This window comes from Alosa alosa, chromosome 24 (genome assembly GCF_017589495.1).
Source record: "Alosa alosa isolate M-15738 ecotype Scorff River chromosome 24, AALO_Geno_1.1, whole genome shotgun sequence".
Lineage (NCBI taxonomy): Eukaryota > Metazoa > Chordata > Actinopteri > Clupeiformes > Clupeidae > Alosa > Alosa alosa.
Genome location: NC_063212.1, coordinates 7,598,130 through 7,625,200, shown reverse-complemented (window position 1 = coordinate 7,625,200; position 27,071 = coordinate 7,598,130). Strand labels below are relative to the sequence as shown.

The 27,071-nt window shown below is 44.7% G+C and overlaps 1 protein-coding gene across 1 annotated transcript in view; it reads left to right on the top strand.

Moving 5' to 3' along the window:
• svep1 (sushi, von Willebrand factor type A, EGF and pentraxin domain containing 1) overlaps positions 1-27,071 on the top strand; it is an 87,520-nt gene that overhangs the window by 17,353 nt on the left and 43,096 nt on the right. Inside the window, 8 exon segments of the mRNA XM_048235911.1 lie at positions 1,822-1,998; positions 16,891-17,049; positions 17,999-18,178; positions 19,541-19,720; positions 23,601-23,795; positions 25,193-25,311; positions 25,566-25,695; positions 26,238-26,345. Coding sequence (XP_048091868.1) covers positions 1,822-1,998; positions 16,891-17,049; positions 17,999-18,178; positions 19,541-19,720; positions 23,601-23,795; positions 25,193-25,311; positions 25,566-25,695; positions 26,238-26,345 — 1,248 coding nt within the window.

Sequence of the window (27,071 nt, the reverse complement as noted above, 5' to 3'; positions counted from 1 at the left end):
CCGTTCTTATAGTAGTAGTATATTTTTGTAAGAAACTGTCTGTATTTACAGATTGTAAAACTGTGGGAGTAATGTCCTTTCATTGTTTGGGGAGGCTTGTATATATGGAACTGTTTATCCACTGATTGTTTTTTTTCTTTATCTTTTTCTTTCTTTTCTGTTGATAGCAATGCCATGTACTCCTTTGGGGATATTGTTTTTTGTAAGCCCTTTTTGAAATGTATAGGTTCGTGTAATACCTGTAAGTGTTCTCTTAATTGAGTGACTAGTGGGGCTCTTAGACCCAATCATACCAGTTGACATCACATGGTATGTCATCTGATTGTAAGGCCTACATATATATCCCTTCACCAAATGTGTCCACCATTTGCCTGAAGAAGACCCAGCAGGGTCGAAACGTTGCATTAAATAATTGGGAGTCAAAGCAGTGTTGCGGACATTATATTTTTTTCAATTGGTTTTTAAAATGTAACACTGGCTTTAGGAGATTTTAGAAAAGGCATTTAATGAGGATACTTGACTAGACTTTCATGTGCACCTCAGCAGGGTTTGTGGAAGTGAGATGCATCCCAAACACCTATGTATCTTGTCTCTGTTACACACAAACATACAGAGTTTATTGGTGCATCATTTTGGGCTAGTACCCTCTATTAGTTTGGGTAGACTGTCTGCTCTCTAGTGTGGGTAAGCATAAGACAGTCTCATTGGCTATTCAGCTGCACATTTGTGGTTGCAGTCCACTCTGATGTCAATTGCCCTTGGTTTCTGACCACAGTCACTTCTCTTGCCTCAAGCATTCACCTCTAAAGCCCTCTGAGTTCCATCACCTCACCACGGCTGCCACTGCATCCCTTCACCGCTACCGCAAAGACGTTCTCCTAAGAGCGGCTCTCATCTCTCAAAGGAATAGTGCTCAAATCACCACATTTGTATTCTCCCCCATTAAAAGAAAAACAGACACCCACACACACATCTAACCAAAGCTGTTAAGGTCCGGGATAAATCCATCATATCCCGCAGACGGCTCGGGGAGACAGTCTGGCCGAGCCTGAGGCGCGGGCGCTCGGGAGCCCTATCAGCCCTGCCGTGTGTCACGGAGATAGCTGCTGTCCAAGCCGTCCCCGAGGGCTGCCAAGCTCTGAGCCCCAGCCATGTGTGCAAACATCTGGACCGTGATCGCACAACAAAGCAACAACAGGGAAACACAGACACTCACGCCAACACCCCCCATCCCCATTGTTATTATTTTGTGCCGAGGCAGACAAGCTTATCCAGGGCAGCTTTCACAAAAGCTTGCTCTTCCAAATCACCCTGGCTTATGAGGTCTAGAGGGTCCTCGAAGGCCATCTGAGTTGAGCTCATTACTCAAGTGGAAACCAGTGATGTAGAACTCTGGCCCCATTTCATTTACATTTAGCAGGCTGCTGTATCCAAACCACTTACATTACACCAACACCAGTATATCAATTATTTGATCATTATTTGTGTGTCTGCGCTACCCAGAGTTGAACTCATGACCTTGGCCTTCAAGTGTGCAATAACATAAGCTTGGCAATGCTCGCAATTGGAGTGCAATTGCAATTGGACTGCTTGCATACTCAGTTTTGTGTCCAAATGCATGTGTTTGGGTTGATTACGCCTTACAATTGCTAGACCGATTAAAAGTGAATACGTCTTTCTCTCAGACAAAAATGCAGTTCTACTCCTACAGTACAAACTTGTCAAAGTATAAAATGACGCACAATCTCATCATCATGACCACTAACATCATCATCATCAACATCTCCATCATCTCCTCCTGTCTCTCTTTCTCCTCCACAGACTTGCCCACTGGAGGGTACATCCAGGAGGACCTGTCTCGCTGCTCGTCGCTGTGTGAGGCTGGTCGCGACTGCTGCGACCTGATGGCCAGCTGCAGGTGTGGCACAAACACGGGCCAGTACGACTGCGTCTGTGAGAAGGGCCACTACGGGAAGGGACTGCAGCACGAGTGCACAGGTAACGCACTGTGACAGCCACAGCCACAGCGACATTTTTGTTGATATATTCAAAGTGCTGATTACTTGCAGTGTGCTTTACTATGCTGCAAGAATATGCATTTTATGACCATTTAGGATTAAGGCTGATTTATGGTTCTGACGGATCGAATCGACGGCGTCCCCCTACAGACCTCTCTGCATCACTGTGTACCTCCTCCACTCAACGCGCACCTCCAAAAAATTCTAACCTTGCGTCGAGGTGACGCAGACCGCAAGGACTGTGATTGGTCGACTCGCCCTGTGTGTTGATAGACGACTGCTTCACGCAGCCTACTGTGGGGAGTAGCAACATGCTAGTTCACAGACTTAAGCTTTGCAAATAAACTCAGACATATTTTAGTTACACTGACGGGGTTATGCTTTTGTAAAGTGTCTATTTGTCAGTAACGTTTCGAAATCAACACTTCACCATCAAGCAATACTTTGTGGGCAGTTATGGGCAAGTTCACTTGCTAACATAACATAAACTGGCTGGCAGACACTTTGCAAATAACCTCAGACTTATTTTCTGATGTCATTGCGTGGAGTTGATGCAGAAGCATAAATACCTCAGGATTTTTGGGTCTTGTGTTGTAATTTAGCCAAGACGATAAGGCAATGACCGCAAAGAGTAGGCCTAAGGCTTTTGCAGTATTTTTGAAACATACTGATATTCAAATCATTTAAAGCAGAAGATAGCTACAGAATGCTCAAAGGTGAAAAATTATGCTGGATTTATCCACTGCTTTATTTTATTTTGTAAGGCTGATATTACCTTGCAGGGAATAGTGCTGGCCCCTTGATGTAAGCAAAGGAACTAATTTCATGTCCATAATTCACCTCGCTGAAGGTTCATGTGGAGGTCATTAAGAAAGCAAACAAAGGACCTTATTAAGAAAGCAAACTGAGGATACTCTGAATATGTTGGGGGTGAAGCTGTGTGTTTGTGCAGCAGTGTCTTCACCAGTTGTGATGGTATTTGTGTATGCTAAGACCCAGACAGCCCTCACTAAACTGTCCTTTTCTTTCCCAAACACACAAACATGAATGCCAGAAAACCTCTAAAGTATACACAAATACACTTCCATCACACATCTACTCCACTGCTATGGTCTATAGAGAAATCAACAGAGGGTAAAAAAAAAAATGTCGTTCTGACTAATAAACCCCAATTGGCATGCTTGAGATTGCGGTTTTCATTACATCAATTTTGCTCAAACGAGTAGTCCTGGGGTTTCTCACACGCACTACGAAACCAAAGACACGCTGGTCCTCATCCAGATGTGGAAATGGTAGCCCCTCTCTTCTGGTAACTTCGGGGAGAGAAGGGGAAGGAGAGTCAAGATTGGTCCCTGCCTGGATAACCCTTAAACAACCCCACTGGCACCACATCATCAAATGGGCCCAGCACAGCCAAACAGGAACCCGATAACACTCCCTGGTGCGAGGAGACCCACTGTGCATCGCCTGCCAACATAGCTGCCAGATAATTAATCATGTGGGTTTGTAGACGGTATTGTGGGCTCTGTGGTTATTGGAAAGCAGAGGCGTGCAGCGCGAGGCAAACAAACAAATGGAGACAGGCTCTGAGCAAGACCCATAATGGCAGACGGCTCACCCTATCTATTGACAGGAAGGGGTCGAGAGGGAGAGGGACAGCAGTCGGCAACGAGGCGGTGATTGACATCCACAGTTCGACTCTCACAGCTCCTCACTTCCTGTCTTTATCTTCCTCTCAGACGGTCTCTTCCTCTGGACATGTGACAGAGACTGTAAACACTTCCTCAAATTATGATCAGATGTTGTGTTGAGACAGCCCGCCATCTCAGTATGAATTACCGCACAATTTGATAATTAGCAGCAGGGAGCAGACAGCAGGCCTCAGGGTCCTGGCTCTGTCGAGGAAAAACGTTGCAAAAGCTGCACCAAGAGCTTCCTGAGCCTCTCTACCGCCTGGAGACCTTCTGGAATATTCTCTTCAGCTCATGCGCCATGCCACCCATCATGGTCAACAAACTTGGGTCAAGTGGCACTGGACTTACTGGAATAATGTGCTGTTATGACGTTCTGGAAGGAGTTTTGCCGTTGTAGCACTTTGGCATCACATAAATATACAGTTGCAGATCACTGCTGAGGTCAAGGTCCAGTCCTGTGCAAAGAGACAGGTATTTGTATGAACACTAAGAGACTCTGCGCTTGGTGTACTCTCTCGACATGCACTACGCACCATCTGTGCAAAAGCAAATACTACTCTCTGTTTAAGCATAACACGTTCACCAATCCACAGGGACAGCTGTTCATTACCTTTGGATCTCCTGCAAAGGTTGTTCTGTGGCTACGTGCAGAGGCAAAGCACATTCCTGCAGTATATGGACACGCACCCACACTGTCTGCAAAATGACCAGAAGAGGAAGAACATGAGATCCCTGGTAGATGACAACAGCCCCCCAGCTATCGGACACAGAGCAGGATGTGGGGGTCCAAGAGGGGGAGGGAAGAGGGCTGTTTGCCTCTTGCTGCCTTCTTGCCCTCTTTGGTATTATCACCATGAAAGTGGTAGAAAAGCTCCTGGTCTATGTTAACTACATGTGCTCTGTTTATTTGCTTGTCAGGTTTGCACTCTTGTATTGTGTTCTGTGTCAGCTCCCAGGGGAACAGGAGGGGTGATATGGGGTTGGGGGGGGGTTGATGGGTTGGAGTCACTGCTCGATGGTTCAATTGCCCAGTGTTCCACAAATCAAAACAGGAGGCCTGTTTATTACTGGTGCGTTACACGTTCACCTAAGGGTCAATGTCACCTCTGTGGGTTGCACCAACGGTCAGGGTTGACGCATGCCAGCTGGACCTTAATCGTAGGCTTTGGGGGTTATAGGTCACTGATGAACTGCAAGTGTGCAGGGGGTTGGGGGTGTTACGGGGCTGCTGGATTTATTTCCTCAGCGAACAGACTGTAAATATTTGCTCTCACCCGGATGTCCCAGATTCCACACGGAAACCTTGAGACCGGCGTAAATCTGACATTTATAAAAAAAAACGACAGCAGGAGAGGAATCTGGGAAATGTTGGCGATGGGAGCCTGTGGAGAAATGGGGTGAGCGGGGGTGTTGCAACAACATGTGTTTTTTATCCTCCCACACACATACATCTACCATTCTATCTTCCTCCAGTTTACCCCGTTTGAGACCTCCCATCTGGTCTTCAGCGTTCAGGAGAAATGTACTCAGACTGCAATCAGGCATAACAAAGAAACGCTCCACGGACCTGACACTGTAATCCATTACTTAGAACTTCTGAGACACAGTCCAGCATGGAGACTAGCCTGGACAGCTCACGCAGATCCAAAACACGAAGACAAGCAGAGAACCGCCAGCGTTTCCCTTTCCCTGTCCTCATCAATTACGCACACCGACTCTCACTCCCATTGTTTCTGCATAAAAAGACTCGAAGCAGCATCCAGGGCCTGGTCCCCATAGGATATGCCATTTGATCACTGTAGATTTATAATGTAGGCTGGACCGTGGTCCATTCCTATTGCTCGAAGCCAGGATGAAGTCATGGAGTGTAGGTTACAATGAGGAATACAGCACTGCAGTGGCCTGCTGAGGAGGTTTATGCTCAGAGTGAAAAAGAGAGACCCTCATTGGACAAAAAGGCTGAAATGTTATATAACATTGCCATTATTCTCAAATAAGCACTGCTGGTAGTATTTTGTTGTTTGTGACCTGGTGTTTCTGTTAGGTAGTGTGCTGAAAACTGGTGTCAGTATTCATAAAAAAATGTTTTTCGACAAGCTAATACAAGGATACAAGGATACAAGGAAGTTTATTGTCACATGCATATAGTTACTGGAAGTAAGAAATGCAGTGAAATTATGTCTGGTGTCAGCCTATTTGTGCATTAATGGGGGGCAAAGAGTGCAGTAGAAGAGGGGTTTAGTAGATTAAGTGGCAAGGGCTGCAAAAAAGGTGGGGGAGGATTGGGATTGGGTGGGGGGCACCAACATGAACATGATATATCAGAGGTTTTGCTCTGATAGTTTTACAGACAAAAGTTGTCATCATAAAAACAATCAATCTTCTGGGCAAGTGGCCCCCAAATGTATTTGAATCTCCGACACTGACTATTGGTCAGACTTTGGCACAGCTGGCCAGTGCAAGCTGAATTGAATGCCAAACACCATGTTTATAATTTCTCCCAGCAATGAGTTGCTCTGGCAACTGTGGCAAAGCGTCCATGTAACTGCCGCGAGTCCTGTGGAGATGGTGTACACCCTTTCGGAGAGTGGCGCTCCTCTCAAGCAAAGCTTTAATGCTGATCTCCAACACAAGTCAAAACCCTGCAGCGATGGACTTCCTTTTCAAAATAAGAACTGTTGCGAATTGCTCAGCACCACATCGATCCAAGACATTTTGGCAGGAGGGATTGAATGCCTCACATTCTCTGTGGATGGCTGGAGAATGAGAGTCACAGGGAGGAGGGGGATGTTGACCGCCATCTCTCGCATGAGATTGAATAAAGATTTGTGGTCGAGAAGGAGTTTTTGATTTTTCAACTGGCAAAAGTCAGACACTTTGCAACTTTAATAGAAGCCTTTGAACACGGCAAATGACAGCCATTGTTAGTGACACAGCATAGAGAAAATTTCACAGCACACCACAACACCGTAAAACTCTGTTAATTAATGGCTGTAAAAATAAGGAGCAGCATTTGTAGGTCATGGACGCGGTGTAATCCAGTAAACTGTTACTTTTTGTCATAAATAGACCCATTGCTTACAAGAGGAGTGTGTGCATGTGACCATAAACCAGCATAATTAGGGTTCCCTGGCAGGTGGGTGTGACAAAACGAGCGCTCATGAAATGAGGCGGTAGCGTCAAGCTGAAGTTCACAGTATCATTAACACCCTCCTTCTCTCCCTTCTCTCCCTCCCTGCTTCCTTCCTTCCTCTCCCTCTTTCTCCACCTCCGATCCACACTCCCTCCCTTCCCACCATCTCCTCTTCCTCCTCAGCAGCCCTTCTGTAGCTCCCCATCTTAACCAGCTTTGCCCATAAAAGGAGGACCTGGTTCATGGAGCAGTATAACCTGGCCATTGCACTCCCCCCATTAAATCCACTATGATTCAGTTTCAGGGGTCAACCAAAAAGGTCTTTAAGAACAAGGGTGCTGTATGAAAATGTGTTCTCTGAAGCTACATCCACATTCCATTTTTGTTGGAATATGAAACAATTTTGTTAAGTTTTCACCTCTCATCACTACAGGGTTTTTGAGCTCTTGAATCCGAGGTCATGTGATCTGCACTTAAGGTGTCACCCCTAATGTCTAGGTGTCCCATGCGGACAAGATTCAGAAACTGGAAATAATCGTGTGGATGGAGAACATATAACGAAACATTTTAAAATGAAAACGCAGTACTTCATGAATTGCTTCTCAAATCCACTCTGATTTGGTTCCAGGGTTCTACTGAAAAGGTCCTCAAGAGCAAGTATGCAGTAATGAAAACTTTCACTCTCTGCACTTTTGCAGTGAATCGCTCCTTCCCTTGTTTGCCGAGTTGCAAATTCAACCCGCTCTGGACAAACCTCACCATCTGTTTCAGACATCAGATGCTGAGCACTTCCTGGTCAGTAACTCCACTGACCTCTTTGGGTATTCATCTCACTCTATTTTTGGAGGTTTTTTTTTTGCTCTTCTACAGCTTTTCATTGTCCACTCTCAACCTTTTCTCAATTTCTTTGCATGCCCTCTCTGAATGTCTGTCATATTCACAGTCACTGTTACAGTCAGTGAGACGTGCCGTCTGTCATTTCACTCTCACTAAGACAATCGCCTCTCTCTCTCTCTCTTAGGCAGTTTCTGTCTTTCTTCAGTCCTCCCTCTAGAGGTGTTGTGTTTATGTTAGTCCCTGCATGCTTCTCTGGGTGATGAAGTGTGTGAAAGGAGGGTTAGGGGCACACACACACCACCCAGTAGCACTGGGGTTGGAAGTGTAAGATCAGGAAGCCAGAAACTGCTCAGATGGAAAAGAAGAATTGGACGGGGGGAGGGGGGACAATCCCACAGTACCTTGTCTTGAAGGGGCCCTCCATCTCTCACAGTGGACATGGGTTGGGTCTTTTACCCTCAGAAATCCCTCCTACCTTCCCTACACACTCACATCCACACACAGCCCCCTCCTTTCACTTGTTCATAAACCTCTTGAACTATAATGTTCCTTGGAAGGGGGAAGATGGAGTGAGAGGAATGGCCGCTCTGGGGCCTTGCAGTGGAGAGAATTGGTGTCTAGAGGAAAGGGGAGGATGAGGAATATGCCTTTTTGAGCTTTTCTTGTTCCCGGCTTTCTGTCTGTTTAGCGTTGTTTTTTGCTGCTAGGTCTGTCAAATGGAGTGATTATAAAAAAAATGACGCCAAGCCATCAAAGAAGCCAAGCCATAAAAAGTGAAGGTGTGTGTGTGTTGTTTTTGGGAATCAAGGCAACAGCACAGCAGCACCAGAAACCACAAAGTAACCTGAAGAAAAAAAAAACTGCAAAAACCTTGTGCCTCACTTTCACACAAGGACTACGAGGGCTGTACTAGAATCTGGGAGATATGTGCACTGCACATACATACCAAAGGATTTTAATTTATAGTCTCAGCCGACCCATAAACCTCTCTGACTGCTATAATTTATTGCCTTTGTGATACAAGGTGTCCTTTGCATGTTTGAGGCAATGTTGTGTTTTAATGCTGTGCTGCTGTAGATTGGGTCTCTGGATTAGAGTGTCTGACAGTGCTTTGAGGGATGGGAATGGCGATTGCTTCTTCCTTTTAACAATTTTTCACTTTGAAATGTGGGTTACAACTCCTGTATAATTTGTAAGCCATCTTCCCCCATGGGGTTACTTTGTAGAAGCTCAAAACAATGCCAAAGACACTAACAAGAACGAAAAAATGCCCAAGGCAACCAGACAAGGATGACTTAGTTCCTGTTTTCGGTGTTGGGGTTTATTCTCTGACCACTCGTGGACAGCCTCTGTTTCAGCTCACGCTAACCGATGGCATGTCAAGTCATACTGTGGTACAGTCTGGTGGGTAGTTGCTGGTTAGCCATGGCGGAAGGGTGACTGTGCGTGATGAGGTTGTTTGTTCCTGCCCTCGCTTACAAACTCTGGAATATAAAGTGTCCAGATGAATCCTTACAAGGCCTGGTGACCACTGCTGCGGTCGCTCTCTAGAATTAGCTTGCTTCTGCATTCTGACTCTAGTTTAGCTTCTTAAAAGAATAATTAAAGAGTTGTGACTTGAATATGAGTTTGTTCTTGGAGGTCCTTTTCATTTTTCCCCAGTGCTTTATACTTTAAAAGCCCAAAAGTAACAGGAAATCATAAAACTTAAGATAAGCATTGATCATTATTTAGACAGCCTAGGCTATACCTTATACACAGGATTATATGACAAACAATTTTTGAATGTCAAGATCCTGTGATATATAGACTAGACAACATATAAACTACTGTATTACTTAGCACTGTATACATTGCTTTGTTTAGATACATGAACACAACTAGGCTAAATTATTATGGAAGCCAATAATAAAGCAAAATCCTGATGGTGTTGTTTGGAGTTTTGTTTGTGTCAGATTCATTGTCATATTGGATTGGAGATTCACTCAATGGAACTGAGCAGATGTGTGTTTTGTTTTCTGAAGGAGTCACCTCTATTTTTCCTTTGAAAACAGAAAGCTGGAAAGAATGGTAGGATGGATGAAAGAAAATCATTTGCCCATCATGCACAATGCCTTTTGGCAACCCTGCAAAAGTGTTGTGATTACTGATCTCTGGCATGGATTAGAGTTTACTGAGCCATGTGTCAAGTACTCTGGGTGCACAAGAAAAACACGAGCACAAGTACACATTTTCTGGAATGCTGTCTGGAATTAAAGAGGTATGTCAGTGCCAGTCATCTTGATGGGACTTGCTGGTGGACTCGGAATTTACAGAGGCGTCTGGGCAGAATGCAGTTGGTGTGCCATCCATGCCCGTGTTCATTTCGCCATTGGTCCGTCTCAGAAAACTCGTTTATATTATCACCATGTTAAGCTTCATAGGCCAAACAGTAGAAAAGCACCCCAGAATGAATGTGCCTAATTTGAAATGGTTGAATTCAACGTAGAGAATACATTAGTGTCACTCTACAGCGCTCTCTAAATATCTTTCCCCTTTCTTCTCTCTCTCTATTTCTTTCCCTCTCTCCTCTGCGGGTTTCCGGGAGGAAAAGGGTTTGAAGCTCATTACCCCAGAGTTATGTGACACACAGCTGGCCAGCAGCGATCCCCCTCAATTAGTTTTTTTGCTCAAGCACTGATGCATTCTTTGGATCTATAGTGCCTTATTATGGATCATCTGGTGGGAAGACCATCTGAAAGAAATCTGCGCTAAGCCATAGAAAAATAAGCCTGATTTAAATCCGAGAGTGAATAATTTGTCTCAACCCCCCCTTTACGTGCAAAGTTGGCCTTCCTTCAAAATTAGGTGTTGAATCAGTAGCTGTTTACAAGTCACCATGCTGTAATTAATTCAGGCGTACAAAAATTCTTTGGGGTTTGAAAACACGGTTTTCAAAGTGGAAAAATGACTCCTATCCAAGCACTAACAAGACATACGCACATACACAAGCACAGATGCACGCTCAAACATATCCAGTTTCTCTGAGAGCAACGCTTTAATGTTCTCAGTTATTTGTTTAGAGAGGCAAGACCAGACTTTGCAGTGCTTACTTTGGCTCAGCTATTTGAAAGGTCTGTCTGAAAGTTTTTTATGCATCTCAGGTGTGGTGGCTATCCAAACTTTTTCCCGAACTCTCTTCCAGCTGCGCTCTTTCCTGTGTCGTTTCTTTAAAAAGAAATGTTGTGGTGGTTGCTTTATGTTGGCCTTGTTCTTATCAATATTTCATGCTTGGTGTTTCACAGTATAGGCATTGGGCACATGGACAGTGAAATGGTGGACAGGTCTTTAAATTTGGTCTAGTGTGGTAGCTTTCAGCTAGGTGAAGGAGCCAGTCTCTGACCATTTAAAACCAGCCGTCTTAAAAAAAAAAAAAAAGTTTCCAGAGATGAAAATCCCATCTAATACACTATTTCCACTGTTTCGCTACAAGTGTAATATTATTCGCATAAAAATATCTGGGCTTCCTGTAAACTTTAAAATGAAGCCATTAAAAATGAAGGGATTCCATTTCAGAGGTCCTGGAAGGGGAAATGTGAGAGAGACGATGTTTAATGTGAACTGCCTTCACAACTTTGCTACGTAAACCTTTGTGACAAGCAACAAGTGTAGCCAGATGGTGACTGGTCCACCAGAGAGTTTAGGTTATCGGATTAAGCGTCGGGGCTGCTGCCAGTAGACTATCTGAGCCAGGCGCAAGGGCAGGCCCCGTTTGATGTGGGCACCAGGATTATTTTCGTGCCATGCTGCTTTACGGGCGGTTACCTACGCCTGGCCGACCGTGGTGTGTTTAGCTGGCGAGTGAGTGCGCCTTGGCACGCTGGGAATGTTTTCCCCCAGCGATGGCCTGCCTCTTTAAAAAAATGAGACGGAAAGAGTGTAAGATTGAGATATAGAAACCGTGGTGAAAATTTCACACCTAAAAGTTGAAGGCTTGAACTGAGCAAATTACTAATTAGGCTTGGATACTGCTTTGAAGTTCACTCCAGTAATATTTGCCAATATTAATTTATTATGCAGTACTTCTAACTGTCATGCCAAAAAGTCTTGTTAGTGTAGAGCCCCCTACCTAAGCCAAGGCTTGCAAGCAAAGCCCCCAGTATCACATTCAATTAAATAACACTGTCCATGCAGTTACGTAAAACATGTTCATGTCTTGGGTTCAATACAATTCATTGTCTGAACTGTGTTGTGTGTTATGACTGCCATGAAATTTGATGATCATTGATCGTTGTTTTGGGACGTTAGGCCTCGTTAAGCTTTAGGCTACAATAAAGAATAAACGCTAGGCTATTTCATCTTTGGCCAGGTGCGAGGGCTATCAGACGCGAGGGCAACGGCCCAAATTTTGCTTTTTTCATGAATACAAAAGTAAAGTTGGGTGACCCTCCCTCCTAGACTAAAAAAAGTTGGGTGACTCTCCCCTCAACAAAGAATAAAAAGACATGATCCTCCCCTATTTTCCTCCGTTGGCCCATAAAGACCAAACGGTCCCTTAGCCAAATGTGGACGTGGTAGTCTTGAGACGTGGAGTAGCTCTTCCTCAGGTAGCTCTTTGTCCTCTTTGATACCTTCATTTGCGAGTTGCGCACAAAGAAACGTGCTGCTAACACCGATGTTAGCACGTTAACCATAGCTAAATAATGTTAATATTCACAGTGGCAAATAACAAACTTTCAAACTAGCTATGTTATTTATTGACAACACAACATGGAACAACTGAGACTTACCTAATTGAGTTGAGTTTCTGTTCAGAGGAACAGCTCTTATGAGAAGCGCTTACAAGTTCATGACATGTAGGCTAGCTCAGGGGTCCCCAACCTTTTATGTACCATGGACCGGTTTGATTCCCATTTTTTTTTTTCACAGGACCGGTGGGGATGGGGATGGGTGTTCGGGGGTTCCATTTTTTATAGTTATAAATAGTATTTTATATTTATGTTATATAGTATTTTATTTATGTTACTGAGTATGGAAATGCACCATAGTTTAGGATTGAATATGTCTATGAATTTATGCGACTCTAAATTATATTTGTATTTCTTTATTAATGCTTAACTGTAATTGGAATTCATTTGCTGTAAGATACCAGTGCCTTAATGGCGATTTCCTTTGTTATTTCAGACTGTTGGCAATACAGAATATCACAATACAGAAGTGAATCTAGCCTACTCCATCTGATTATATTGTACAGCAATGCTGCTGACTCCAACTGAATTGACAATTTGACATAGGCTAATAATTAGAACCTCACCTGAAGCTCTGATGTTGTTTCCTCAACCTGCCATCCATCTGTAGTGGTTTGATGCTGTCTTTCCTGCATACAAAGTGGTTCATTCATGTTGTAGCCTATCCTTTGGCTAGCGAGTTTAACCCTCCTACCATATTGTATATGATAGTGTTATTTGGATATTATTCATCAAATAATGATTCATTATATTTGAATAACCAACAGTGTTCATTGCCAACACGTTTTTACAGCATGTGTCATAACAATGCAATGACAGTCCTTCAAACGAATTTGGGTCTCCCTTTTATTTCTCTGCATTGTGTAGGCTACACTCAGAAATACATAACATAAACAGAATAGAAACGAAAAATGAGCAGATCCAATGTTTATTGTGACTTCAAGATTCTAAATTAAAGGCTAATTAGCATTCAGTATTGTGATAGATAGCGCGACTTCTATGCGACCTGTGCTGCACACCCCTAATCAATTATACTCCTGACCTTGGTTGAAAGATTACAGAAGCTAGGTTTATCTTTAACAATATCCTGGGTAACATATGCTATCACCAGTTAATACTATTTTTCCACATAATAGAATCTGCATAATTTGAAAGCCTGGTCACTACCACTGCTAGCTTGTTGAGTTATTTTTTTACTTACACTCTGCTTTATGAAAAAGCTTCAGTATGTCCCTTCTTCTTGGGTGGCATAGCTGATCTACAAACCACAAAAAGGGGTTTGTATGTATGCTGGAGGGAAAAGGAAAAGGGAATATCAAAATGTTTCACTCTGGCCTTTATGGGGTAGGCCTATGTATTGACAGACATCCCTGGTAACTTACCGTTGTCATTGACACACCCGCTCGCTTGACTACCAGTGCAAGAATAAAGCAAAGTGTGATAACCCCACCATGCGTTTTCAGATCAAACCGTTTCCCTCGGTTTTTCTGGCAATCAAATGACGACGCACAAATGAGGTAAAACAGTGGTTTTCGTGGAGGCTGGCTGTCAGAAGGGGGCCTCATCAAGTTGGAGGAAAAAATAAAAGCAAAGAAATAAAACATTTGAAACATTTAAAATATACTATGAGGGTTGTTATACAATGCCATTATAATAATGTGACGCATATCTGAACATATTTTCCATGATAATGACTGGGAATAATAGTAGAGTGATGGCTCTCATATAGCAGAAAGCCCCAAATAATTTTTTTACACACTGTATGCTCCATCGCGATGTGGTTGTGGCTAAAATAATTATTAGATCAGCTTAATGTATTTTTACATTTGCCGTAGTACTGTCGATGGGTTTAATTAATAAAACATCAAGGGGGTCCTTGGCCAAAACCTAGTGGTATTTGGGGGGCCTTGTCGTGGAAAAGTTTGGGAACCCCTGCGCTAAAATATTGGTGGGGACAATTTTGTCATCTTAAAATATTGGTTAGGACTAGTCATGAGCGTCCCACCCTAAATCTACGCCCATGCTTGTTTCCCTGCAACAAGAAGGTTCCATCTGGGGGTGATGGAAGACAGTGACACCCTCAGTGTGTTTGAAATGTCCAGTCGATTGCGCAATTTGGTCTTAGTTGCAGTCATTGCCGAAAACCCGGCCTCGCATAGATACGTGGTGGGAAATGGTAGCAACGTTTTCAGCGCTAAGTTTATCTCAGGATATTCTGCTTTGGTTTTCATCCAAAAACCCGCCAAAGAGGTTTCCTCATAGCCTACACACTCTTAAGACCACCGTCATTTGCAATTTCGATCAACTGCTCTTCCTCCTGCGCTGACAAGTTAGGACTATTCGGGATATTGACAAATCGGTTGCGGACCCACTCATTGGTTTGCCGTGCATCTTTGGAGGATGGGAAGTAGTTCAAACTCATTTGAAAGCGCAACAAGGTGATCGCGCACCAGCTGCGAGAGAAAGGGCCCTGCCTCAGTCTCTCCCAAAACCCCCACTACTGTTTGGAAAATATCAAATACACCCCGATCCACTCGTCGTACCCACAAATTAAGCTTGGCTTTAAATGCAGCGACTTCATCTGCCAGTTTCAAGACAGTCGTCATTCTCCCCTGCAGTGACAGGTTGAGGTCATTAAGCAACCCGAATATGTCACACAGGTAAGCGAGTTTTGACACCCAGCCCTCATCACTAAAATATGCAGCTAACGGTGACTTTTTTTCTGTAAGAAATCTCTGCAGCGGCTCTCGCAACTCAAACACTCTGGCCAGTGACCTGCAACCAACCAACTTGGATAGCGTCCCACGGTGACCCATTCGCCCTCTAACAACTATGCCTCAATATCCTCTGACATATCATCAATTCGCCTATGGACAGTGCTTGCAGAAAGCGGTACCTGAGCTATTTTTTTTAGCTGCAGCCTCCCCAAGGAGTTCATTGCCTTGAACATGCCTTTACCAGCAGGCAGAATTAATTCTTCCCCAATAGTAAAGGGCTTCTTAGATTTAGCAATCCGACTAGCCACTATGAGACTTTTAGCGCAGCCACGTTCACCGATGTGGTTGCTTTACGCACTAGTTTTTTGTCCTTCTTGCTCGCGTTTCTTACGCTCAAAGAACTCAAGGGGTTTTCTTTAAGTGTAGGATGCTTGGACTCTAGATGTCATTAGCTTTGATGGTTTCATTGCTTCGTTTGACAATTTATCGCCAAATACCACACATAAAAGGACTTGGTGCAAATACCACCGGTCTCTGCGAAACATATTTTAAATATGACTCGTCATATTTCGTATTGAATGACCCCTTCTTTTTCTTTGAGGTATCTGGCTCACCATCATCAGTGGGTATTATTGCGAATGAAACATTATTGCGAATTAAATTGAGTTTATTTAGTTTGCATGCATTTTTTTTTAAACTCTTGTCGTAGGCTACGGCCCGGTGGTTGGGGACCGCTGGGCTAGCTGGTCTTGTTGAAGGTTGTTGACAGTTTTTAGGGTAATAATTACAGTGCAGGAAAATTCACTGTTCTGTTATCCGAAGTCTTCTTCTTCTTCTTCTTCTTCCCACCAAATTTCTGCGTCTAATTCAGCTTTAACCGTTTAACGTAGAAAATTCGTTCAAACTTTGTAACGTAGCCTAGGTCTTGAAAAGGACACTTGAGGAATGTATTTTTCACTTTTGTAAACTTTATACTTTTTGAGATATTAATAAAAAAAACAAGCTTATTTTTCCCCATAGACTTAACATGGGCTGATGACATCACAATGGGCTAATTAACTTGATTTGCACCTGTATCAACTTCCAGCTGCTCAACTAGGACCCATCAAAGGGCCAGTTAAACTGATTGCACCTGTATCAACTGCTTTTTGTCGACTAGGCCAACTCTCTCTGTGTCTCTCCATTCTACAAGGATATAAGGCACATTCCATCCAACTTTCTATCCATTCATCCTCTTCAAACCATTCAATAATCCACCCATTAAACTATCCACCAACATCCATTAAACAATCTGCCTATTAACATCCATTCAACTTTCTGTCTATCAACATCCATTACACTATCTAAATTCAACTTTTAAACTATATACTCTGTCTCAGGCTTTAAGCATACAATCTGGCTCTTTTAAGACTACAGATTCTGTTCCTATTTCCTCTGCCCACAACTGTTTCAAAATAAATGTCCTCACTACAATAATTCACTATTAAATAATTTAACTATTTAAACTACTCAACTATTTAACTGTTCAGACATTTCAACTGTCAGTTGTTCATCAACTATGACTCCTGCCAACTGTTTCCAAATAAAAGTTTGTTTTGCATTTTATGTTAATATACAGTATGTTTATATTTTCATGCACTGGTAATTTCCTCGAAATTACATTTTCTAGTTGTATCTTCAATTTTATATTTCACAAACTCAATATGAATGGACACTGACACTGTGTGTCATGCTGAATAGTTGTCTCTGTGTTTTGTCTTCCAGCTTGTCCATCTGGGACCTACAAGCCAGAGGCAGCACCTGGAGGCCTAAGCACCTGTATCCCCTGCCCATACCAACACCACACCTCCCAACCAGGCAGCACTGCCCTCGACGACTGCGTATGCCAGGAGGGCTATAAGGCTTCAGGCAAGACCTGCGAAGGTAACTTAATAGTTAAAAAAACATATTATGAAGCCAAAATGTTACTGGATAACAGAGTACCTGTAAAGAATTAAGAATTAGAATTAAAGGAATTATCCGGAGTAAAATGCACTTTAGATCAATTTACGGATGATTGGGAGTACATACGTTGAGTTGACATCCAAATCATGTCATTAGGATGAGTTTTGAGAAAGTTCGATGTTACCGCTTTTAGTCAAAACTCGTTAGCCTGGAAGTGACGCGGGCATGTCATTTCGCCGCTAAAAAGCTATATTTTTATACCTCTTCTACAGTTCCAAACAACATTACACTTACGTGGTAGTGAGTAGAGGGTCCCTAAAGCCAAACCCGGTATATCGAGGTCTTTATGTGGTCGGATAGAGAGTCCAGAATGAATTTCATCAAGCCAGTACCTTTCGAAATGTTGCCATCTTTGCTGCCATCTTCAGGGGGAAAGTCCGATTGCTGAGTGTGGGAGCTCTGGAAATTCACAATTGCTGAGCCGTTTAAAAAAAAAAACATAGTCCAGTCCATACAACTTCATTTACATTTGAAAGAAATACTAGACTATGTTTTTTTTTAAAACGGAAATTGTGAATGTTACTCCACACTCAGCAATCGACTCCTACGGACTTTCCCCTGAAGATGGTACTACCTCATGGTGTGTCTGGGAATGGAACTATGGAAGATATCAGCCTTGCTAACAGCATGAACAATTGAGTTGTGAGGGAGTAGGCCTATAGTTTTAGAACTGGGTCCAGGGCTAAGATCTTTATTATTCCACTGCCTTACAGTCCAAGCAAATTAATTTATGACACCTATGGGATGTTTCTCAGTTTTATCCTTGGGCTAATAAATGATATTTGGCTTTGGTATCACTCGTTTGTCCTTGTCCTGACTGAATCTTTTTATTCTCTGCTCTCTCTCTCCCCCCCCTCCCTTTCCCTAGTGGTATACTGTCCAGAGCTGTTGCCGCCAGAAAATGGCTTCTTCATTCAGGGCTTGTGTAATAACCAGTTCAACGCCGCCTGCGGCGTGCGCTGCAAGCCAGGCTTCGAACTGCAGGGCAGCGGAATCCGTCTGTGCCAGCCCGACGGCACCTGGTCAGGGGCGGAGGCCAGCTGCAGGGGTGAGTAAGCAAGCAGACAGTGTGGACGGAGGGAGGGAAGGAGTCCAGTCCACAGAGCACGCTCAGTCGGGATGGCCTTTTGGACTTCAACCGCTTTTGGCATGCAAGTCTTCATGGAGTCTGTCTCTGCCATGACCCTCCCTATTGTCTTCCCCTCCATTTGTCATGCTCAGGCACTTTCCCTTTTTTTTCATTCTTTCTTTTCTTTCTTTCTTTCTTTCTTTTTTTTCTTTGTAGTTTTTCCTTTTGTTCTCTCCTCTCTAATCACTGTTGTTTTTGATGAGAACATCTTGCCTTTTATAGACGTTTCATTTATTACTGCATGACTGGAAGCGTTTCAGAGAGCTCTGAGATGCCTGACCTTTTAGTTTTGGTGAATGTGTTTTTTCAGCGCCATAGCTAATATTCACCTGTCCAACGGTTTAGGCTTAGCTGGCGGGATGCTCGTAAATGTATCCTTGCGTGTCAACATGGCCGCTGCGGATTGACTTCATATGTAAAGCAAGAGGACTGAATGGAGGCGAATGGAAAAACTGAAAGATCACTCTTCAGCACTAGCTATAAGCAAAAATGCTAATATGATCCTCTCTCTTGCTCTGTCTCACTCTCCTTCCTCTCTGCCTGTCTCTTTCTTCCTGTTCTACGCATACATACACAGACACACAACCACACACATACAGAAAGTAGGTGCAGAGACACACGCTACACCACATAGCGTAGTGGGACCTCCCGCACTAGACGGCCTGAGGGTTGGGGCTTCGGTGCGTCCCTGGCGATGAAAGCCGAGACGCTAAGTGCTCTTCGAGAGACCTCAGCCTAAGCGGGCCAAGCCGTGTTGGATCAACACTATTCTGGGTGCTCTGTTTTGAAAGAAATTACAGGTCCCAGAAATCCTCGCCGCAGACTCGGCCTGGTGCCTTTCGCCCATTTTGTTTCCTTTCTTCTTTTGGAAGCCCGCTGCTACGCCCCCGCTATGTGTGTGCACTGGCTCGGTGGCTGGTAGCTACTGCTGCCACCACCACACTATTCTCAGGGTTGAAATGTGACACTGCTGGTCACAAGTGAGCCTCAACACAAAACAGGCACCAGCTAACTGACCTCTGAATGTTTACATTGAATCTGTCATGAATCTGTCATGGATTATATTACATATGTATAATATAATTACTGAACCTTAAAGTTATCCAGGTAAAGATAAAGATAAGGTTTTGGCAGAGGCCACTTACAGAGGGGTAGGGAATTGAACCCGGGTCATCCACACATGAATGAAAGGTGCATATGAACGAACTTAGCTTTTTCTCCAATATGTTTTGAGGTTTTCCTAATGGTGTATTTTCTTGTGTGTGTGTGTGTTTTATACAGTGCGCTCGTGTCCTAAATTGTCGGCACCGCCCCATGGCCAGGTGAACTGCTCCGAGGGTGGTATCCCCCACAGGGTGAAGTGTGAGGTGCGCTGTGCCAAAGGCTACCGACTGGTGGGCAACGCCAGGCTGACCTGCCAGAGCAACTCCCAGTGGAACGGGCCCCTGCCACGGTGTGTGGGTAAGCCTGCAAGTCTCTTAAATGGGTATCTCTGTGTGAGACAGCCTGTATGTATACAGAATGTATATATCCATGTGTCTGAATGTGTATATCCATGTGTCTGAATGTGTGTGTGTGTGTGTGTGTGTGTGTGTGTGTGTGTGTGTGTGTGTGTGTGTTTTGTGAGTGTGTGTGTGTGTGTGTGTGTGTGTTGTTAACCAGTCATCCAAGTGAGGCTATTTTTATATATCAGTTGTGTATCTTAGCGTTATCAGTTTCTCTGTGGTAGTGTGGTTTTAACATACTGTATGTGTCTGTACAGTATAAGTATGTGTGGGGTTTTATGTTCCCTATGTGTATATAAGAGTTTATCTGCATATATGAGTACTTGTGCAGTGCACTATAAATCAAGATAACATTGTTTCAGCATTGTTATATTTTTATCAGAGCACATTTCAAGAAACTTGGTCACTGAGTAAAGGTTTTTAAAATTGTTTGTGTAGTAGGGTGACCCGTGCTTTGCCCCAGAGTTAAAAATATGCCCATACATAATGAATACAGAATGAAGTAACATTCATCATCCAAGCCATGCCGCATCAAACGCATGGTGACGTGGAGCTGACGTCCTTTGCTCCAGATTTTTTTTTTTGTCTTTTTGTCCCCCTCACACACACACACACACACAGACACACACACACACAGACACACACACACACAGACACACACACACACACACACACACACACACACACACACACACACACAGAGCTTGCAGGGCACAGTGGTTGCACATATGGTCTGGATTTGTGCTCAGCCACACTACATCACCCCAGAGAGAGAATATATCTGTCCTCTTATCTGTCCACCGTGTCTATCACACACACACACATTTACTGTATACTCCTCATGCGTCACACACTCAAACATATACATACAGTACATATATACTGTAGTTATTCTCACGCATAGTTAAACCAGTAAAGTTTTTAATAGCAGGTGTGCGTGTGTGTTTATGTGCAAGCTTACATGCCTGAATGTGGTGGGGTGTATAGTGTATAAGTATAAGTATAAGTATAAGTATATATACTTTTTTGATCCCGTGAGGGAAATTTGGTCTCTGCATTTAACCCAATCGGTGAATAAAATATCTATACTAATAATAATAATACTAATAAAAATAGTGTGGTGTGCAGACAACAGTGTACTCACACATGTGTGCTTGTGTGTGAGTATGTCTATATGGATATGTGCATCACTAGACAAGGGTGTGTGTGCATGTGTGTCTGCACTGTATACAGTATGTCTGCATGTTTCTGTGTGTGAGTATGTTTATTATGTTTATATGGATATTAAATCACCATGATCACGCTGGAGAATAGCTTTTGGCTCGAAACGTTTGTGTGGCGATTGCAAGTTTTTTTAAGGAACTGTGATTGCTGTCTTTTTTCAATACATTCATTATGCCACAGTAAGGATTCAGCACCCAGTTGACTTTTGGTCCATTGATCTAAGCTATATGTGGATCACTAGACAAGGACGTGTGTGTGTGTGTGTGTGTGTGTGTGTGTGTGTGTGTGTGTGTGTGTTTGTGTGTGTGTGTGTGTGTGTGTGTGTTTGTGTTTGTGTTTGTGTTTGTGTTTGTGTTTGTGTGTCTGTGTGTGTGTGTGTGTGTGTGTGTGTGTGTGTGTGTGTGTGTCTGTGTGTCTATCTGTCTGTCTGTCTCTGTCTATACTGTACAGTATGTCTGTGTGTGTGTGTGTGTGTGTGTGTGTGTGTGTGTGTGTGTGTGTGTGTGTGTGTGTGTGTGTGTGTCTGTGTGTCTATCTGTCTGTCTGTCTGTCTCTGTCTATACTGTACAGTATGTCTGTGTGTGTGTGTGTGTGTGTGTGTGTGTGTGTGTGTGTGTGTGTGTGTGTGTGTGTGTGTGTGTGTGTGTCTATCTGTCTGTCTGTCTCTGTCTATACTGTACAGTATGTCTGTGTGTGCGTGTGTGCGTGCGTGCGCTCACATATGTCTGTACTGTATATGTCTGTATATGTCTGCATGTTTCTGTATGTGTGTGTATGTGTGTGTGTGTGTGTGTGTGTGTGTGTGTGTGTGCTGTATATGTCTGTGTGTGGCAGCTCTGCCACTTCTCACCCCTGGTGTCCACCTCCCACGTTTGAGTCCGGCTTGGCAGCCCCGTCTGCATGCCTTGCCCGGCAAGGGCGGCTCCTCTCTTCCTCTCCCCTCCTCTCCTCTCATCTTGTCTCTACTCTCTTTCTCTCCCCATCCTCTCCTCCCCTTTCCTCTCCTCTTCTCTTCTCCTGTCCTCCTCTGTCATCCTCTCTCCTCTCCTGTCCTCTCCTGTCCTCTCTCCTCCCCTCTTCCCCCTCTCCTCTCCTCTGCTCTTCCCCTCTCCTCTCCTCTCCTCTCTACTCTCTTCTCCTACTCCCCTCTACCTCCCTGTCATCCCCTCCTCTTTTCTCCTCTGCCCTTTTCTCCTCTCCCCTCCTCTCCCCTCTTCCCTCCTCTCTTCTCCTCTCCTCTTTTCTCTTCCTCTCTCTTCTCCTCCCTTCTCCTATCCTCTCTCCCCTCTCCTTCCCTTCTCCTCCTCTCCTCATCCCTCTCCTCTTCTCCCCACTCCTCTCCTCTCCTTGCCTCTCTTCTCCTCTCCTCCCCTCTCTTCTCCTTTCCTCCTCTCTCCTCTCCTCCCCTTTTCTCCCCTCTCCTCTCGTCTTCCTGCCGCCTCTGTTTATCAGCCCCATCAGGCCCTGTGCCTCTGATTGAGTTACAGTTTGTTTGTGTGAATGTCTGAACGCCGGCTACACTGTCATTATGCCTAATGCCTCCACTGCGGGTTGCTGTGTTTGTTTAGGGGTTTCCCCCTCCTGCGCTCTCTCTCTCTCTTTTCTACCTCTCTCACTCTCACTCTTGCACTTTCCCTTCGTCTCCGACTCTCTCTCTTTTCTACCTCTCACTCTCTACTCCCTCTTTCATTCTTATTCTCTCACCACCTTTCTGTTGAACTCCATTCTACTCTCTTTGTTGAACTACAGTGTATGCCTTTCTTTCTTTCTTTCTTTCTTTCTTTCTCACTTTCTGTCTCTCTCTCTCTCTCTCTCTGCCTCTTCCTCATTCCTCAGTCTTTCTGTCATCTGAGTAATTGCCCCCCTCTCTGTTTTAGATGTTTTATCACATTTTTCGTCAGAGCTTCCCTTTTACTTGCCTCATTTCATTTTTTAGAGGACGCAAACACTACTCAAAGTCATTTTTCCACTCCAAAGATATTTTTCCTCCCCCCTTCTCTCTCTCTTTCTTTCTCTCTCTCTCTTTCTCTCTCTTTCTCTAAGTTACAGTGCATCCAAGAATGCACGAGGCCCATGCCAGTAACAGTTTTGTGGTTGGTTTTGTTCTTAGATGTCATTTCCGTGGACGTTTTTGCGCTTGCTGCGCACTAATTTACAGCTTTAGGGATCGTCGCCGGCTTCTCTGGAAGAAGCGGGCCTGCTGACCAGAAAACTCATTACAGCCAGAAATTAGTGTTTTTGTCACGGTTTGACAAATCATTTCTCGTAACTGCAAGTATCAGAGTAGAGGCTAGTGTAATTATATCTGACGTCAGTCAAACTGGATTGCCACTGTGTGCTTGTGGATTTCAACCATATACCCGCTCTCTCTCTCTCTCTCTCTCTCTCTCTCTGTCTCTCTGCTGCTCATCTCCTCTCCTTCACCGCTCCACCTCTCTTCTGTCTCTTTTCTCATCTCATCTTATCACTTCACTGTTTGCGTCATCCTCTTATCGGCTCTGTTCTTACCCTCTTCTCTCCTCTTCTCCTGTTCCCCCTCTCCTCTCTTCCTCCTCCTCTCCCCTCCTCTCTTCTCCTCTTGTCCTCTCCTCCTATCTTCTCTCCCCTTTTAGAGGTGAGGTGCCCTCCCATTGTCCCACAGAAACATGTCCTTCTGTCGCCCCCTGCCTGCGGATCGAGGGAGCTGAGGAGCGGGGCCTCCTGCCGACTGAACTGTCGCCCGGGTTACCGTCTCCAGGGCGACTCACCCGTGCGATGCCTAGCCACTGGGGAGTGGAGTCCAAACCTGCATAAAGCATCATGTGTAGGTACGACGTGTGTGTATGTGTGTGTGTGTGTGTTAGTGTGTGTAGCTTACACATGCATGTCTGTATTAGTCGATGCCCAGCGGGGTGTAGCGGTGTGGGAAACATATGCACAGTATTAGCAATGTTCCTTGTTTATGAAGTCCCAAGTTACCAAACACTTTTCAAGTGGAACAGGCGCATATTCCTCAGTGGTTCCAACAAACAAAGCGAAGCCGTTAAACCAAACAGGGGGGAAGGCAACATCCGAAACAGGCACGGAAACATTAACAGCAATAAAGCAATATGTAACGGACAAGCTATGCAGGCGCATGGAGTCATCCAGCTCTTAAGCTCGAACGGTCCGCCATCACCACCGTCATCCACGCCCGCCTCGGCCTGCCCTCCGCATCTCTCCGTGTGTTTTACGATGGGAAAAGTGAGGGAGGAAGACGCAGTCGCACAGCTGACGGCCTTCCAGGCGCTCTCGTCAGCGCTATTACTTAAGCGCAGAAGTATTTCCCTGCTTAATGGGGGAGAGAAGGCGCAGGTGGGTTTGATTAGGAGGCGGCTCGCCGGGCTTTGTTCTGCCGTGGCAGATGCTGTAGCGGGGGCGTAGGTGGGGGGGGGGGGGGGGGGGGGGGGTGGGGAAGGGGTGGCTGGGAGCAGGGTGGCTTGCATCCTGCACATAATTGGAACAGATGAGTCTCTGTCAGCCAGTTTCAGCTGGCATGAGCCGTATGAAAAATGAGGATGACTCGAGTCATAGGGGGGTAGGAATGAGCTACAGGTTCTGCCGATGACAATCACTACCTGTCACCTACATTAGGTTGGCTCATTAAATGGAACAAATGGGGTTCATTGACTTTGGTTGGGTTTAAAAGCTGAACACAATTAAAACTCATTACAATGTTTTCTGTCGGCTTATCATTTTGAAATGTACTACTGGAAGCACCCACACCATCTAAGTCCTGCTGTTTAAATGGAGCACAGGGATAGATGTCCTCAGCACTTCCAGCACGATCAAACAGGTGCATAGCAGGGACTAACACATAAGCTCTCCATTCGTGCAAGGATGAACTGGATAATTGGCATAGCACTGAGATCATTAATTGTGTCATTGACTCTGGCCCAGTGTTTCGCTTTAAGGCTAATTGAGAACAGCAGTGATTCTATTGAAGCGCCGCTGCACTGCGAGGCTAATTGGGACCAGCTCTGTCGCGTTTTGAAGACCGGCACTGACTCACCCCCGCCGCCCAGCCTAGTCCCAGGCGATAACAAGCCACTCGCGCGACTTGCGCTAAATTGGTGTTCCTTTGAGTCCTCGTGCCACGCTCCGTTTGTTTGTGTCTGCACCACCACCCCCTCCTTTCATGTGGTACTGTCCTTCCATTTGTTTTCCCGTTTGCCTTCCTCCTCAGATTCCGAGCCGCCGTGGATCCAGTGCCCCGAGGGAGTCATCACGGAGGCCGGAAAGCATCAAGGCTTGGCTAACGTCAGCTGGAGCCAGCCAATGGCGGGCGACAGCTCCGGAGACGAAGTGAGTCCTCAATCCCTTCCTGGAGTCATCTCGCTTCAGACTGGCCCATAACAATATTTGTCTTATGATGAGATAACCACACTGTGCCTCAGAGAGCCTCCTCAGGATTATTCCCATAAGTCCCATTGGCAGAAGCCTCTGGCTGAATAATCTAATTTGGAGTTGATTACGACATGTGTTGACTCCTAGCTCACCTCCCCCACTCTCCACATCAGTGCTGACACTCACACTGTGTTCACCTTTGACCCCTGCAGGTCACAGTCCAGGTGACGCCCGTCTTAAACTCGCATCAGCTCTTTCCCATCGGATCGGCGGTGATGACCTACACAGCCACTGACCGCTCCGGGAACAAGGCCAACTGCTCTTTCACAGTCACTGTTATTGGTGGGTTCAACTCAAGACACAGCCCATCGCTGTCTGATGACAAACATGTGTGACTAATAAACTCTTAGGTAGCCTCTACAGAGAAAAGGGGAAAGGTTGATGTATTGCTGTGCAATTAGTTAGCAAAACTGTCTCGCTACATTTTTTTTTTTTTTTTTATCTATGTATTTAGATACATAGAGCTTTTATCCAAAGTGACTTACAGAGACCAATTGCAGGGATCAGTCCTCCTGGAGTAACTCTGGCTTAACTTTTTCTTGTAACCGTCTTTATGTGGCTCTTCTGAGATTAAAAAAATAATACATTTGGTAAAAGTGGCTCTCCAGGCAAAAAAGGTTACCGACCCCTGTCCTTGAGTAACTCTGGCTTAAGTGCCTTGGTCAGGGCAGCAGTGATGAACGTATTAAAGGGATCCTAACACAATTAAATGTTATTGTTACTGTATGCCGTGGCTGGTTTTTATTTTACCTTGATGTGCAACCATGACAGGTGGTGACATTTAGCCGACTAAATCCCATTAAACCCTCTCTCTCTTTCCACAGACTCCGAGCCACCCATGATTGACAAGTGCAGGTCTCCACCCACTGTGGAGGCGACGGGCGCGGAGACGGCCGTCGTCTGGGAAGAGCCTCAGTTTTCCGACAACTCAGGTATCCGCCCGGACAAAGCAGAGCTACGGGGAGGAGGGGACGGTTCCTCGTCGCCGGCTTAGCGGAGACAACGTTTTAGGGCAGGCCCTGGAAAAGCGTGCATGCTAGGGCCGGGCCCGCGACTCTGTCACAGTCTGGCAAGACGACCATGAGAACCTGGTACCTTCAAGGGGTTTAATGCGTTTAAAACATGTGGCGCCGACTCAGGTGCTGGAACAAACGTGTGGTAGACACATTAGTTTGTATTTTGGTGGCTCTTTTGTCTCTCCCCCGAGGGACCTGGATGGCTCGGGGGAGAGGAGAGGATGGAAAGTAGGCTATCCAAGACTGGAGTAAGAGGGATTACATAAGCAACAATAGGAAATACAATAAAGCTGCAAATGATGACAATAGCAAATGGGAGGAAAAGGGAAATTCCTCTGTTTCCCATCTTGCACTTCTAGAGTGTTAATGTCAGGGTTGGTTAAGGTTAAAGTGAGAATATCAATTTTAACTTAAAATTGTAGTCGTCTTGGCACACTTTTATTAAGAGTCGTTATTATTCAGCCATTTTAGCCTCACCTTTTAAGCCGTTAGCCTTACAGGATCGGTATAATAAAGGGTGATGGTTACTTAAGATGCAATATCGTTTATATAGCTTTTGTTATAAAAAAATAAATACAAAAATGTTGGATGTGAACCTTTTGGGGTTTTTTTTTGCTTTAAATGGTCATAAAAATATAATCT